This window comes from Diorhabda carinulata, chromosome 8, assembly GCF_026250575.1.
Source record: "Diorhabda carinulata isolate Delta chromosome 8, icDioCari1.1, whole genome shotgun sequence".
Lineage (NCBI taxonomy): Eukaryota > Metazoa > Arthropoda > Insecta > Coleoptera > Chrysomelidae > Diorhabda > Diorhabda carinulata.
The window spans coordinates 9,116,188-9,131,300 of NC_079467.1; the positions used below are offsets into that span (position 1 = coordinate 9,116,188).

General features: G+C 31.4%; 2 protein-coding genes across 7 annotated transcripts in view; one reads left to right on the forward strand and one right to left on the reverse strand.

The window, feature by feature from the left end:
* The window catches only part of LOC130897564 (calcium/calmodulin-dependent protein kinase kinase 1), a 509,686-nt gene extending 499,594 nt beyond the window's left edge, over window positions 1–10,092 (forward strand). For all 4 annotated transcript variants that reach the window (XM_057806493.1, XM_057806492.1, XM_057806494.1 and 1 more), the window contains one exon: window positions 1–10,092. In XM_057806493.1, the coding sequence (XP_057662476.1) occupies window positions 1–246 (246 nt within the window). In that variant the 3' untranslated portion in view covers window positions 247–10,092.
* LOC130897566 (kelch-like protein 10) overlaps window positions 10,032–15,113 on the reverse strand; it is a 19,316-nt gene continuing 14,234 nt past the window's right edge. For all 3 annotated transcript variants that reach the window (XM_057806496.1, XM_057806498.1, XM_057806497.1), the window contains one exon: window positions 10,032–10,201. The gene's annotated coding sequence lies outside the window, so the exon portion shown is untranslated. The remainder of the gene's footprint in view (window positions 10,202–15,113) is intronic.

Consider the following 15,113-nt stretch of genomic DNA (forward strand, 5'->3'; position numbering starts at 1 on the left):
AATCCATTTCTTCATCGTCGAGATACAACTGTAGTTCCATCTGTTTCACATTCCAGCACGGTATCTACCCCTCGTCAATATATCGGGCAATCGGGTCGTTCTAATTCCGCACCTGGTAGCTATGATTGGCATCACGAGAAACAGCTCAGTATCGACTTGGGTCTAGAATCTGTTGAAGAGGTCGCTACAGATCAAACTTTAGAAGAAACTACAAATAATGGGAGGAAAAAAGAAGAAAAGCGGTGATATCACTTGTTGAATAAAATAGAAAAATTTTGGAGAATGCTTTGGTAAATGTTGATGATGAGTTTGAGCTTGATCTGTGATTAAATGAAAAATTCACTGCATTGTGAATCTCATTTTTTTAACACATATGAAGATGTATCTAAATATTTAGATTTATTTCAATCATAGTTGGAATAGAACTCAAAAATAAATAGTTTGATATTTTCATATGTGTTGAAGTACTTATATTTTAAAATCATAATTATATTATTTTTATAAATCATGAATTTAAAGCAAATTAAAACTGGGATATGTGTGATTTTTGGTTCCAAAATTTATGACTTTGTTTAATTTCCTTTAATATTTTTTTTCTTATTTACACCTTATATGTTACATAAATTAATATTTTTATTAAATTGTGAATGCAAAAATGTATAAGTGAAATTATTCAAAATAATTATAACATACATATAAATTGCCTTTTCCTCAAAATTGAGTTTCATCCAATGAGTCACAACAACTCGATCATCGTTAGAAATGCATGTTTATGCTATGTTTATGACGAAATTGCGTGTCTTGATAGCTTTATTTTCATTTTAGATTCAAAAATATGAGAAAAAATATGCTTTTATAAGTTTTTCATTTGTAATTATTTATAGGGAGCTTTTATATTCAAGCGAAAAAAATCAGGAGGTAATTGCTCGTATGGCATTAAGATGGGTTTTTCCTATAACAAAATTTCCACAGCCCACTCCTTTCCGAGATATCACCTTTAAAAAGTGGGACAGAAATTAAATTTTTATAATTTTTTTCAAAAAAAGTTTTATTGCGTTTCTATACACCAGTTTTCAGGTCATATAATATAACATCTGTAGTTTGCAGGCTTTGCTTCCATCAAATTCTCAAAACAAAAACATGGAAAAAATATGGTCTTGATATTAGATTCAGTTTTTTAGTTTCCAAGAAAGATTTACGATAAAATAATTGAGAATCAACTATCAAGGAGTGTTCAATACATAAGAAGTTTCGAATTACAGGGGTAAAATAGAAAGAAATTTTGATTGCGTTTATTAAATGGAATTTTAAATTTTATATTCTTGTATTCTAAATTAAAGATCGTTAAAATCATTTTGGCTCGGCACCTATGATTCTGCATCTTTTTGTTCCGTTTTCAAAATACGTAGACTTCTTCTTAAAGAGGCTATTTTTGCAGTGTTTCTGTCCCACTTCCTATGGCATTAGCACTACTACTTTAAGGTACCTATACTTTTTGCTGAATTGAGCAAGACATTCGCAGATTACAATAGTATGTATATTTTCAAATGGGACAACAGTAGATTTCACAATAACTTTCTGTTAGCTTTTAAATGCCGTTGTAGCTAGGTTGAGGTTAATGTGACCAAATTTAATTTTGCAATTGATATTGATGTATGAACAGTAGTAGTGCCTATTAAATAAATAAATGTAGTCGATGTGATCTCCTATTCATCAAAGACTTTTCATTTCCAGAGAAATTGTAAAATGTAATATCATGAAGCGCCAGAATGTCCCGAGGATAATGACACCACACCTCTTGAATAATATTTTCTATATCAAAATATTACTTTGAATCATATGTTGTTTTTCTCCATTCTACGTATGGTCCAAACACTTTTTTCAAACTTTTGCTGATATCAGGGCCATCTTTACGCATAGGCCCAAGAGGCCCAGGCCCTAGCCGATACAGAAACACATATCATATATTTTTTCGTGAAATTTCATATATTTGATGAAGATGCACGAATTAATTTGTTTCTTTTGAAGAATTATACAATCTTGTATAGTAAGAACCTTTTTTTTTAGAAAATAGCTCTACCCTATGTTACGCCTAGGGCCCCTCCAATCTAAGTAAATATCAGGGCCTCTTTATGTATAGGCCCAGGGATAGTGACCTAGGTTCTGGGTGTAATCTTGTATACTGATAACCTTTTTTTAGAAAAGAGCCCCACTCTATGTTAGGCCTCGTACCCTCTGGTCTTGAAAGACGGCCCTGACAGACATTACTTCCTGAATTGCTTGTTCCAAACATCATTGGTATTCATAAGCACATATTTGAATTCGATATAACAGTAAATAATGTTGCCGTATTAACTCTTATGGTCAATGTATTACTCAGATATTTGGAATGCTCTGTAAAAGAGTTTTATTTCATTATTATGGAAGTAACAGAAGTTCTACTACGTCCTTAATAAATCAGTTTTCAGGTCATATATGATTCCTAAAGTTTGCAGGATCTGCCTTCATTAAATTATCAAAAAAAAAAACGTGGGAAAACTACGGTCTTGATATTAGATTTAGTTTTTCATTTCCCAAGAAAGATTTACGATAAAATAAATGAGAATCAACTTTATGTGGGTACAGAATTTCAGGCGTATGTTTTGGACGATATTGGGTCTCCTAATTGTTTTGTTTACTAACAGTTTCAGTTTATTCTTTTTTATTGTGGTGATTGTACCTTGTGCTTTTTTATGATTAAAAAGATTTTTAAACCTACGTTGTAGCTTACCGTAGTTTCGTTTTCCAAAAAATAGTTCGGGTTTTGTAGACTGTATCTTCGGAACTGTTTTATTTATTCTATCTATATATCTATTAGTGTTTCATTATAATATAGTGTAATGTGAGTAATATATAGATAATTCAAGAAAAATTTGAAAATATGTAAAAGAATCCATATAGCAATAATTCTAATGGAAGTTATCAACTTTAGATAGTTCGGATACATCAATGTTGGGGAGAATTTATTTAAATATTTTATTGAGACACTTTTTTTACTTTTTGCTACATTTTTAGGTTCTTTTGTTAACTATATTCCTAACTCTCCTACCTCGTATTTTACAGTCTAAATACAGGGTGTTTCTAAATTCATGCGACAAAATTTCTTGTATGAAATTGTGATGGGTCTTTCTCATAACAAAATTTCCAGAGACATCACCCTTGAAAGGGGGTGGAATTAGCAATCCTCACTGTATCTCCTATCAAAACATTCATTCATCCATGTGGCGAGTTTTAACAGAGCAGCAATATAACCTTACCACATCCAACGGGTTCAAGCTCTTTTACATTGAGAATTTTCGCAACGAGTTAAATTTTGTGAATGCAACGAAATGCGACAAAATCCTCAATTTTTAATAATGTATTATTTTTAAACGAGGTATATTTTTTACAATAATGTCTAAAAATTACAGAGCACTATTTTCATAATGTTTTTACAGTGAAAGAATTTTCTCGATAACGATCTCACTGAAATTTTTGGAATACATCGCACTCAATATCAGATAAAACATGCTCCAGTTCAGTCGGACTGCTGGGCAACGTATCTCAATCTTTGGATTAGTCGAGAGAGCCTCCTCTTTGGTCTCCTCGATCTCCATAGTTAAATTCTTGTGATTTCTGTTGATGGGTTTACCTTAAATCATTAGTCTTCACGACAACATATATTGGCTAGAGGTGGCTATATCCAACATTAATTATGAATCGTATTACATTTTACATCTCTATTGTTTTCCGCTCAATTTATTATAAAAATTATAAATTACGATGTTTATATCTTCTGTAGCTATTGGTTTTGAGAAAAAAATTTAAGAATAAGAAATATTACAAAATAAAACATGAATTGTAATTGATAATTTTATTTCATAAAATTCTGCTCAAAAAAAGTTTTGATATGTAAAGTAAGTAAAGTAAGGGTTGCTAATTCCACCCTCTTTTAAAAGTGATATCTCCGAAAGAAGTGAGCTGAGGAAATTTTGTTATAATAAAAATCCTTCTCAATTTCATGAAAGCAATTTTGTTGCACAAATTTTGAAATACTGTATTTAGATTGAAAAATACGAGGATTATATTATAATGTAACACTAGTATATAATGACCAATAAGTAAAAATTTTGAAAACACAAACTACAAACCCTGAACTCATTTTTTGAAAAAAAAACACCAGTAAGCTACAACGTAGGTTTCAAAATCTTCTAATCATAAAAAAAGCACAAGGTTAAATTACCACAATAAAAAAGAATAAACTGAAGCTGTATAGTGAACAAAACAATTAGGAGACCCAATATTGACCAAAATTCTGTATCCGTATAAAGTTGATCCTTATTTATTTTATCGTTAATCTTTCATGGAAACTAAAAAACTGAATCTAATATCAAGTCCATAGTTTTCTCATATTTTTGTTTTGATAATTTGATGAAGGCAAATCCTGCAAACGTTAGGAATCTTATATGATCTGAAAACTGGTTTATTATGAACATCGTAGAACTTCTATTACTTCCATAACAATGTAATAAAACTCTTTTGCAGAGCCTTCCACATATCTTAGTAATACATTGGATATAAGAGTCAATAGGGGAACATTATTTACTATTATTTACTAACGAATTCAAATAAGTGCTTATGAATAACAATGACGTTTGGACAAGCAATTCAGGAATTAATTCAGCCAGGACCGTCTGTGAGACCAGGGGGCCCTATGCCTAACATAGAGTGGGGCTCTTTTCTAAAAAAAAGGCTCTTAATATACAAGATTACACCCAGAACCTGGGTCACTAGCCTTTGCATAAAGACGGCTCTGATATTAGCATATATTTGAAAAAAGTGTTAATCCGAAATGAGTCCTATGTTTACTTAGATTGGAGAAAAACGACATGTGTTGTGATTCCATAGTAATAATCAAAGATATAAAATATTATTTGAGAAGTGAGATGTAGAAATATGAACATATTTTTGTCAACCCTCAAAGTACAATAAAAAATGTTGGTTATGTACATATATTATATTTTCAACTTATCACATTACATTTTACAATTTTTGGATGGGACGAAAAAGAGCAGTCGAATGAACGAAATAGCTCCAATTTCTCTGGAAATGGAAGTATTCGATGAATTTTCATTAAGACCTGGGACTCATATCGACTTTCTTTATTCTTTCTTCATATTTCTTTCTTTAATAGGTACTGCTACTGCTCAAACACAATGTCAAATCCAAAATTAAATTTGGTCACATCAGCCTTAACTTATCGGCAATTACATTAAAAATCTAACAGAAAATTGTTGTGAAATCTACTGTTGTCTTATTTGAAAATATACATAATATTGCAATCTGCGAATGTCTTGCCCATTTAAGCAAAAAGCTTGGGTTCCTCAAAGTAGTAGTGCTAATACCATGGGAAGTGGGACATAAACTCCGCAAAAAGTAGCCTCCTTTTGAAGACAGAACAAAAAGATGCAGAATCATGGTGCAGAGCCAAAATGACTTCAACAATCTTTAATTCAAAATTCAAGAATATAAAATTTGAAATCGCAGGTCCATCTAATAAACACAATCAAAATATCTTTCTATTGTATTCTACAATTGGAGAGAATATTCTCATGTTTTCATAAAGTAATAATGAAGGGTGGTGGGAAACAACCAATATGAGAAGAAAATATCAGCATTTGGTAGAATAGTCGACCAAAATATGTAGAAAATAATAAACTCATCAATTGGTAGTTCTTCTAGATATATTCAAATGTATGCTACATATATACGAGGAATAGCACTGTATAGCTGAAAAGAAGCTTGTTAAACTACTGATTAACTGAAAAATTAATTACCAAGTTTCAAGTATGTTTGGAATGGAACAGTCTACATAATATGTCTGTTGCATATTTACTACACTTAAACCATCCTATAAAAGTCTTCCTTTCTGGCATTCTTCCTTTACATATGCATATATAATACAAATTTCACCTCCCCACCTCCATGCTTAATTCCCCAGTGACCAAAATAAATTTACAATTTGACCAAGAGAACAATATTCAAACTGTGGTTTAACAGTTTGGCTACTAGAGCCCAGTCTGAGAAGTAACCCCCATCAGTAACGACTAGAGAGTTTAGCCAAATTCTATTCACTTGTAGTAACATGAATCACCATAGAATTGAACTATATCCTTAGTAAGGTGTCCACTAACCTATAAGATTTCTGTCATATTTTTACATGAGTCAATGTCGTGTATTAATAATACAGAAGTCTAGAAATGAAGTTTTTGGCCGAAAGTGTTGAACTGAATATTGGGGCTATTGGTTTTTGTTGAACAAATAAGAATCTTGTGGAAAAGATCATTATTGCCATTATGTTAAATGCAAAATATTTCTGAAACAATCTCATGACTCAATTTAAACTCATTCATTCAGTACAAAAATTTGGAGATGCAAAAAATGATAACATATATAGGCAATAGCTGTTTCCTGAATTTCTTCTATAAATATATTTGCTCTAAGAAACTGTTTATACTATAGACAATTTGTTATTAACTTGTTAACATTATAAATATACACACAAAACTTGAGACTATTATAGCAATTTTTACAGTGTGCTTTTAGTTTTAGTTATAACCTCCACCTGTACACATTTGCACAATTTGTAGTATGTTCTGTTCAGAAATTATTTTATTTGGAAAGGCTTTTGAAAAGTCCTGGTCGATGGAGTATTGGATTTAACAATAAATGAATTTTCGAGAAAAAAATTATTATTTAGTAGACCAAAAGTATAGTATATTTTGTTCTACTGTATTGTGAAAAAAATCTACTCAAATACGAATAACACATATGTCATCTATCACATTTTTTTCTGAATTAATTTTTGTTATTAATACTTATGACACTAACTGTTAAGTTCCACTAAATCATAAAAAATGATTTTTTGTACAAATGCCATTAAAAATGCCATTTTCAATGACAGTCTACAGTGTTGAAAGTGATTGTTTATGTGGAAACGTGTTAAGATTATTTTGAACGTGTTAATAGTATATTGCACAACAAGTATTGAAACTGGAAGATTTTACACGATTTTGCAGAATTAAAACTTAATTTTTCTATCAAAGTTTATGGTGAAGGTCCTACATTTTTGAAAATAAATTTGTGCTTATTGGCAATTTTATGTTCCTCAATTGATACAAAATTTTGAATTTTATGCCTATCAGACTGATAGGTGGTGCTGCAAATTCAATTTCATAAAATGGCGGAGGTTAACTTAGGGGGATACATGAGAGGATCGTATAGCTTCTACAAAATGTTCAGAGATTTCTATCTGTTTACTCTTCGAATCGTTTACATAACCTTCAGCACTTATGCTGCATTGCCACCATCATGGCGTTTCAAAGCCAGATCACCAGTCTTGTTGGCAATAATTGTTGATGATGTTTTTCTGCACAAGTGCCCTGTGTAAGTTTCTGAGTTCAAAAATTTAGCGATGTCTCGAACCAATCTACCAAATTTTTTAATGCTCATTGCTTTGTGCACTTTTCTTTTTGCTAATTGATAAAGAATCTTCTATCAGTCGTAGATTGATATATTTCTTATAAATAATATAAAAACTATTAGTAATGACAAATTGTTTAGGTTTCTTAGTTTTAGTGAAAGAGTTGCTGATGATGAGCTGAAATGCTGAGTTCGATGATATCACCAAGTTTAACATTGTAAAGTTCATCTTCCTGCATAAATCCACAAATACCAAATATGAGGGCGGTCTAAAAATATAAATTTTAGTATTAAAGTTGCAAGTCATGTCACAAACCTTTGTTAACAAATAGAAGCTGCTTCAAGAAATTTTCTAATGTTCTAACATCACAGTGGGTGCTAAGCACTGAAAACCTGGCCAAAAGTCCAAATTGTCAAGTTTAAATTGAGTCTGTAACAGGGTGCAATAAAATATACCTCTACATACGCTTTTTTTATTTTTGGTCACTTGAATATACGCACCAGTACGCATCAGATTTTTCTGTGTCTTGGATATAAGTCAAAGAAAAACAATGAATAGTAAATTTTTGCAGAGATACAAAGTTAATCACGCCTAGTTCTTCAATACTTCGAGAAATGAACTTAAGGCTCCTGTCATTTTAATAAGAAAAATCTTTGAATTAACTGGAATACCCAACTCTGGGCACGAAAAAACTGAAGAGACACCTGGAAATAAGCGAAACAAATCTGGCGGATACTAAATTTGTGAGCGTAACAAAGATCGAAAATCGTTTTCCAACTGTGTTAATCGTAAAACTTTATTTGCTTAGAGGATTCAATAATTTCTTGTGATAGATGTTTTTCATATCATGAATGAAAATAAGATTTTTCAAATATCTGCTCAGCATATTTACTTATTTGTTTCTACTTTCTACATCCTAAAGCTATGGTTTTTGCTTCTTATCTTATCAAACACTACTTTCACCGTACCCATATAGTAAAAAATGTCACTGTATTGATGCCGGGTTAAATAAAAGAGCATAGTATATAGAATCTGCTGGAAAAAAAATTACCTGCCCATATTTTCCCCTCTTTAAAATATCATAGTTTTTATGTAATGGATATTTTATTCCACTTTACAGCTTTTCCTATGAAACAAAAGAATTTGTTTTCCATTTGACAAGAACAAGGGAAAAATATTACGGAAAAATTTCATTATGTACAGAATATTGTCCGCAATCATTTCATATATGAAGGACATGTTGAAGAAAGTTTAAAATCTGGGAAACGTAGCATTTTTCAGCTGTATTTCGCATTTTCGAAAAGGTGCCAAATCACTAATAGAATGGACAACACTTCTGGCGTAAAATGCTGCTTGGCTTAATGAAGTCAGTAGGGAGAGAACTTAAAGAAAAAATCAGCTAAACTGTACATGGAACATTATTTGTTGTATTATATGTCAATTACAATGCACAATTTATCAATTAATGGACCACGTGTGATTTCTTTTGTAATTCTTATTCTTATTCTCCGACATTATATATGAAAAAAGAAAACAATATAAACAAGAAATTATCGTAGAGTACTTAATTTTATATGAAGAATCCCCGGAACGTGGACGACCTTCTCAAGGCGATACTTCACTGCAAAAACAAAACCTTTGAATGAATTTAGATTTGACGGCTATGTACATCTTCCAGAAAAGAAGGGGGCAGCACGTTGTTAACTGTAATACTGTACACAAATCTCATACTTTTTGTATTAAGTTTATATATGTTTCATTAAGAACCGGAATTGTTTCTTGAAATATCATAATAAATGCTATTACTCTCTCTATTTTATCAAATTTATTTATTTATTATTATCAAATTTCATATTCAAATCTTACCTCCTTAAATCGGTTTTGTCAATTCCAATGGATATATTTTTAAAATGTGAAATATACATGTATGTATATCGGTACCAAAAATCTTAAAAAAATATGATAAAGCAATTTTGAGGAAAAGACAAATTTCAATATCACTTCTGCGCAGTTGACCTCGAAAGGGTTAAATAGACAAACAGGAAACTGGTATGTTTGAGAAACGATTTTCGAAATGAAAATTGAGTTAATGCCTTTCGTCTTCATCATGATAATGGTTCTCTTTAGATTCGCCAGTTATTAGCCGGTTTTAAACTATTTCTGACATTTAGCAGGATACGACAGAACAAAGCTTCCAATTATAAATTCGGCGTTGGAATAAAGACAAGACGCTAGACAAGAACAGCGGTTTCAAAAATATTAATTCAAAATTTATGTTATATTCTTACTTTTTTTAATAAAATAGTTCACTGTATTGTTTATTAAACCTAGTCTATCATGGTTAATAATAATCTGAATCAAGTTTTATTGTAAATCCTTGGAAAGATGATATATTTATTAAACTTTTACATTTATATTACTTGGTACTTATGAATCAATGCATGCAATTTCTCTTTCTATTTGTAAAATCTACATACAGCACCAAATTTTTACGATCTTGCACAAAGCTTACCTTGGAAATCATAATCAATAGTGTTAAAACGATTTATTGAAATTCAGCTGAATACATTTTTTGATATTTGGATAAAGAATTTTATTTATCTTGTATCCCCATTACCTGAGGTAAATTTGCGAATTCACATTTTAGAAAAATTCATCATAACTTTCCTATTTTGTCCAAATGGTGATTTGGAGACTGACCTAGAAAAAAAATTTCTTTATTTTTTTATTATTGATTTATGTGAAGAATTGTTCACAAATAGCAGCTACTACCATAGTTCAAAAACTGTAGGTCAAAGTTAATTTTATTAACAACATTCAACGGTACTTGATATAAGTAGTTTTAGCTCTCAATAAGTATGTTAGTATACTTCGAGCCGCTGAAGTGATCAAAAAATTTTTTTATCATCCCCAAATTGTAACCTATCATGTATGATACCTGAACCTGTTAATAATTTTTTTAGATTTTGAAGTCATTTGTGGAGTGAATCATTAGTTAGCAGAGTTCACATAATCTTTGTTTCTAGGAGCATTGTAAATGTAACATTGTCGATGGAAAAAGGTTAAACTTAAAGGGTAGTATGTTAAATAATTGAGCTCATACCTCATACCATTTTTTATTGTAGGTGGATTAGACACAGAGCATGAGAATCGGCACTTCTATGTAAGACAAAAATTTAAGAGCAGTGTAAGAAAATAAAAAAATTCACCTAAAATGGGATATTTAAGATTTGGACCTAGTTTAAATAAAAATTTCAAGTACAAAGTCATGGAAAACACTCATGATATATACCAAACATAAATTTATTCAAAAACTTATCATAACATATGAAAGTATCAAAAAAAACAAAATAATTATTGTGGAATACTGATTTCCTATTCGAGGAAAATATATAGTAATATCTCTAAAATGAAATAATGTTCCAAGTATATATCACATATGAAATAATTGGCTCCATTGTCTGATACACCGCAAGCATCGTGGCAGGAATTGCACCGACTCCACTGATCACCAGGTTTACTGCTTAGAAAATCTACTTTACAATAAAGCAAAAACTATTTTCGGCATCATCACTGGTTTCTTTGGCCACTCATATTTATTTGGTATTACGGTCTTGTTTTTCACGGTCACATCATTTGACCCAAGAGGACGAGTTGATTTTAAATTTTGCAGTATGTGGGACGAATACGAATTGGATGAAGATGATGCTTGATGCCTGATAGGAGGGGTGGATTTAGATTGTGGCAATATGTGTATGGTGTCTGATTGTAAATGGTGGTTCTATTTCTAGTGAACCCTATTCTGTTGGAATTAATTCACCTTTTGGTTGATCAATCCAGTAGGACATAGCATATCTTCACCATGAATAGTCTTAATGGGTATTTCTGCCCTTGAGAAGGCTTTCCCAAATAATCTGCCTATTTTGAAATTATGTGAAATTATGACGACCCTAACTAGATTGTTCCTTAGACCACCACTTGGTTGTAGAATGTCCATAGATTGAGTCATAGAAGAAACGTCTAGCGGTTGCATGCGATGATTACATATGACCCATGGCTTTCTCTATCAAAAGATGTTTGGAGTATGAGTCTTGTGGCGTTCCATTATGAGTAACGAAGGATTTTTTGCGTTGCATTGGTAGATTGTGACAAAATGGTTGAATCACGAAGAGATCCAGATGTATCCAACCAGAAGCATGATAGGTAGCTATGGATTAAGGGGGTAGTACAATTAAAAAGTCTTCCTTGGCGCGAATTTTTGGTAAAGTAATCATATGTGAAACAGTACTCATGCATATTACCGCAGTACATAGTGTTTCCCGTTAACGTTCCTACTTGATTCCTACCTTGCATTACAATCATTTTAAGTGGACGTCTCTGTACAGCTGTCATCGACATTGAATCTTCTAGATGGTGCATACGCGAATATTTTTTGCAGGGACTCTAGCAAATAAAAAAATTCTCCCATGGTGATTCTATTAAAGCCACTAGCGTGAGCTCTTGATTTTGCCTTAGGTCTCTTCAAGGAGAGGTGATTTATTTTCATTCATGATCGAATCCAAACCGAGCAACCCATTTTTTCATTTTCATTAAAATAATATTTCAAATTATTCCTTTCCGCTAACTGAAACGCCTACCTACGCACATCTGTAGACGTTAATCCAAATAGCATGCATGTTCTCCATAGTGTCTACGTAGTTAAGAAGTTGATCTTCAATTTGACGCGAAAAAGTTCGTTGTCGACTTCCCAAACCTTCTTCATATCCGATAATGTTTTTATTTTAACTTTTTCACTATCTCCGCTCAAGGGTGCTTTTTAAAACAGAAAAAACTTCCGCTGCATTTAATTGCTCTCGCCATGCCTTCTTAGGACCAAGACTGACGAGTTGCGATATTTGCTAATAACTTGAATCTGAAATTCAAAATTAAACAACAATGTCCACTGCTATCGTATTGAAATTGAAATAGTAGACGTGCATAACATTTCTAAAATGGGATACATCACGTTTTATAAGCACATTCCGCGTTCCATTTCACTACCATATTCATTCGTTAAGGGGTCGCTTATGTCTTCGCTATTGGTAAAAAAAATTTCGCCGTAACCTAATTGACCATAAAGACAAAAAGCTTATGTTCTTACATTAAAATTGTCACAAAAAATGCATTAAAAACTCACAATTTGCGTATTGGTTGAAACTGTTGATGATTACTCATACACTTACTGGAATTCTTAGGTCAACTGCACTACAGATGGCCTAGCATGTAATTAAAAATAATTGAGATATCCTGCTTAACCACTGTATCACTTTTTAGGTAAACTCCCCTACTATCTAGTGAAGGGACAATCACATGATGAAAATTATCAATATATATTAAAAATCATCCTTTAATTAAAATAACGCAGTAACCTATTGAATTTTGATCAAACATATTAAGCAACATTCTGATTTCGATTAGATCAGTAAATAATGAAATAATTTTTCTTTCTGTGAGCATCTTTGAAAATTTTTGTGATCTTCAGGGAGCAGGATTATAATGTATTTTGATAATAAATACAGGTGATATCAATTAAGATTAACTGAGTTAAAAATGGTTTGGAACTATGTTAAAAAATTTGTCTCACGAATTAAACGCACCTTAATCGATGTTGGAAAATAATAATATCCATAAAACATGATGGCTCAAAGTATAGAGGAGAGTGGATAACAATGAGACATGGTGATCAATGAGACGCATCCTATATTATAGTTAATCTTTATACTAAACAGTTGGCACTAGATGTATATGTTGGTGATAATAATAACAGTTCAATTTAAACAGGCATATGATTCAATATCAAGAAAACACATGTACCAAGCACTAGCAAAACTTGGAATACCTAATAGACCAGAGCATAGTGGCTCATTCGTTTGCGAAATTGTTTTAATTTGTAATTAATTTTTAAAAATCTGGGAGGTGTTTATAAAAGTGTAAGATGACACTTAATACCTGACGTTATTGTTTGAATAACGAAAATCTAAATAAACCAGAAAAAATGTATTTATTGCGAATAATTAATTTTTTCATATTCTTCTTTTCATATTCATATTTCGAATAGAAAAAGTCCTTACACTCACTATCGTATCTCCAACCCATTAATTGTTATTTTCAATTTTTTAAAATTGAGAATCGCCGAAAATCCTAATTTTCTTCAACTTCAACTGTGTAGTTGCCACGGGTTATGTCCTTCAATCAATATAATGTCAATAATTTTTTTGTTAATTTATATAGTAATATGTCCACAGGAAAATGCCAAGAAACCAGGAAAACCACTTTCAATGTATGAAGTGGCTGCTTGTGTCGGAGATACTTTTAAAAAGTTACCAGGGACTATCACATCGGCCTTCAGAAAATGTGGAATTTTTCCTTTTGATAGGTTAATATTTAGTGAAGTAGTTTTTCTACCAAGTTCCGTAACTGTTAGACCTATTTCTGATATAGAAGTGATTAATCCAAGTCAATGAGAAAGCTTAGAAAATGCGTCTGGATCTGGTCAATTTATCTCACCAAAAGACTAAAGCTGAAGCAAGAAAAGAAAACCGAAAATGGAAAAAAAGAACGAACGTAATACCAACGGACACACCAGATAAAGCTTAGCTGGAAGAAAGACATAGTAATGAAAAACCACAGCAACAGAAGATCACAGTAAAACGAATAATTAATGACAGCGATGATGAAGACGAAGAGTGGCAATCGGATGGTTCTTCCGACTATAATATTGAGATGAAAGGAAACCCAATGAATAAGTTAAAACGGAATCCAGAGGTGGAATATTATATCTCGTTAAATTTAAAACAGAAGAACCAAAATCTTATTATTTACTATGTTGGAAAACTGTTGTCTTTCACCGGGTATAAAGATGAATTTTTTATTTCCTTTTTGAGAAGTGAAAAAATTCAAAATAAATTTTATTTTCCACCAGTTCCTGATACTTTTCACATTCCCAAAATTGACATAAGAATGATTTATAATTATTATATAATTTTACTTTAATTGACATTCGTTAATTTTACTTTTAATACTAAATAATGATACTAAAAATATCTTCTGTAAAACATTTTGTGCTTAATAAATGAAGTTTCCAAGTTCTAAACGTTATTAATATTTCTTCGGAAAGAAAAACGATAAATTAGACTACTATCTTATTTTTACCCACCAACCGTCTTATTATTATCAATTCCTGGGTAACAAATGCTTTCCTAACATGCAGTCATCAAGTACTGCAATTGAAATAGCCGTCACCTCCGATGATACACACCTCTATCAATCCATTTTTGCCATGAAACTCTCAGCTTTCCATAAACAATTTAACTCACATGAAAACAAAAAAAGCGCCTTATCGTTACCCACTCTCTCCTAGTTTATTAGGTGTGCGATTTGAATCCTATTTATCTTGTTTAAACGGATATAAAAGTGGTAGTAGCAACACTAAAACCTGGCAGATATACGTAATACTCTTTCATAAGTTATTGATGTTGATGACGCACACGAATGAGAAAAATGTGATTACGTGAGTAAGATGAACTTAAATATGGCTATGGTACTGTGCGATAGTAAAATTTCAATATATTTT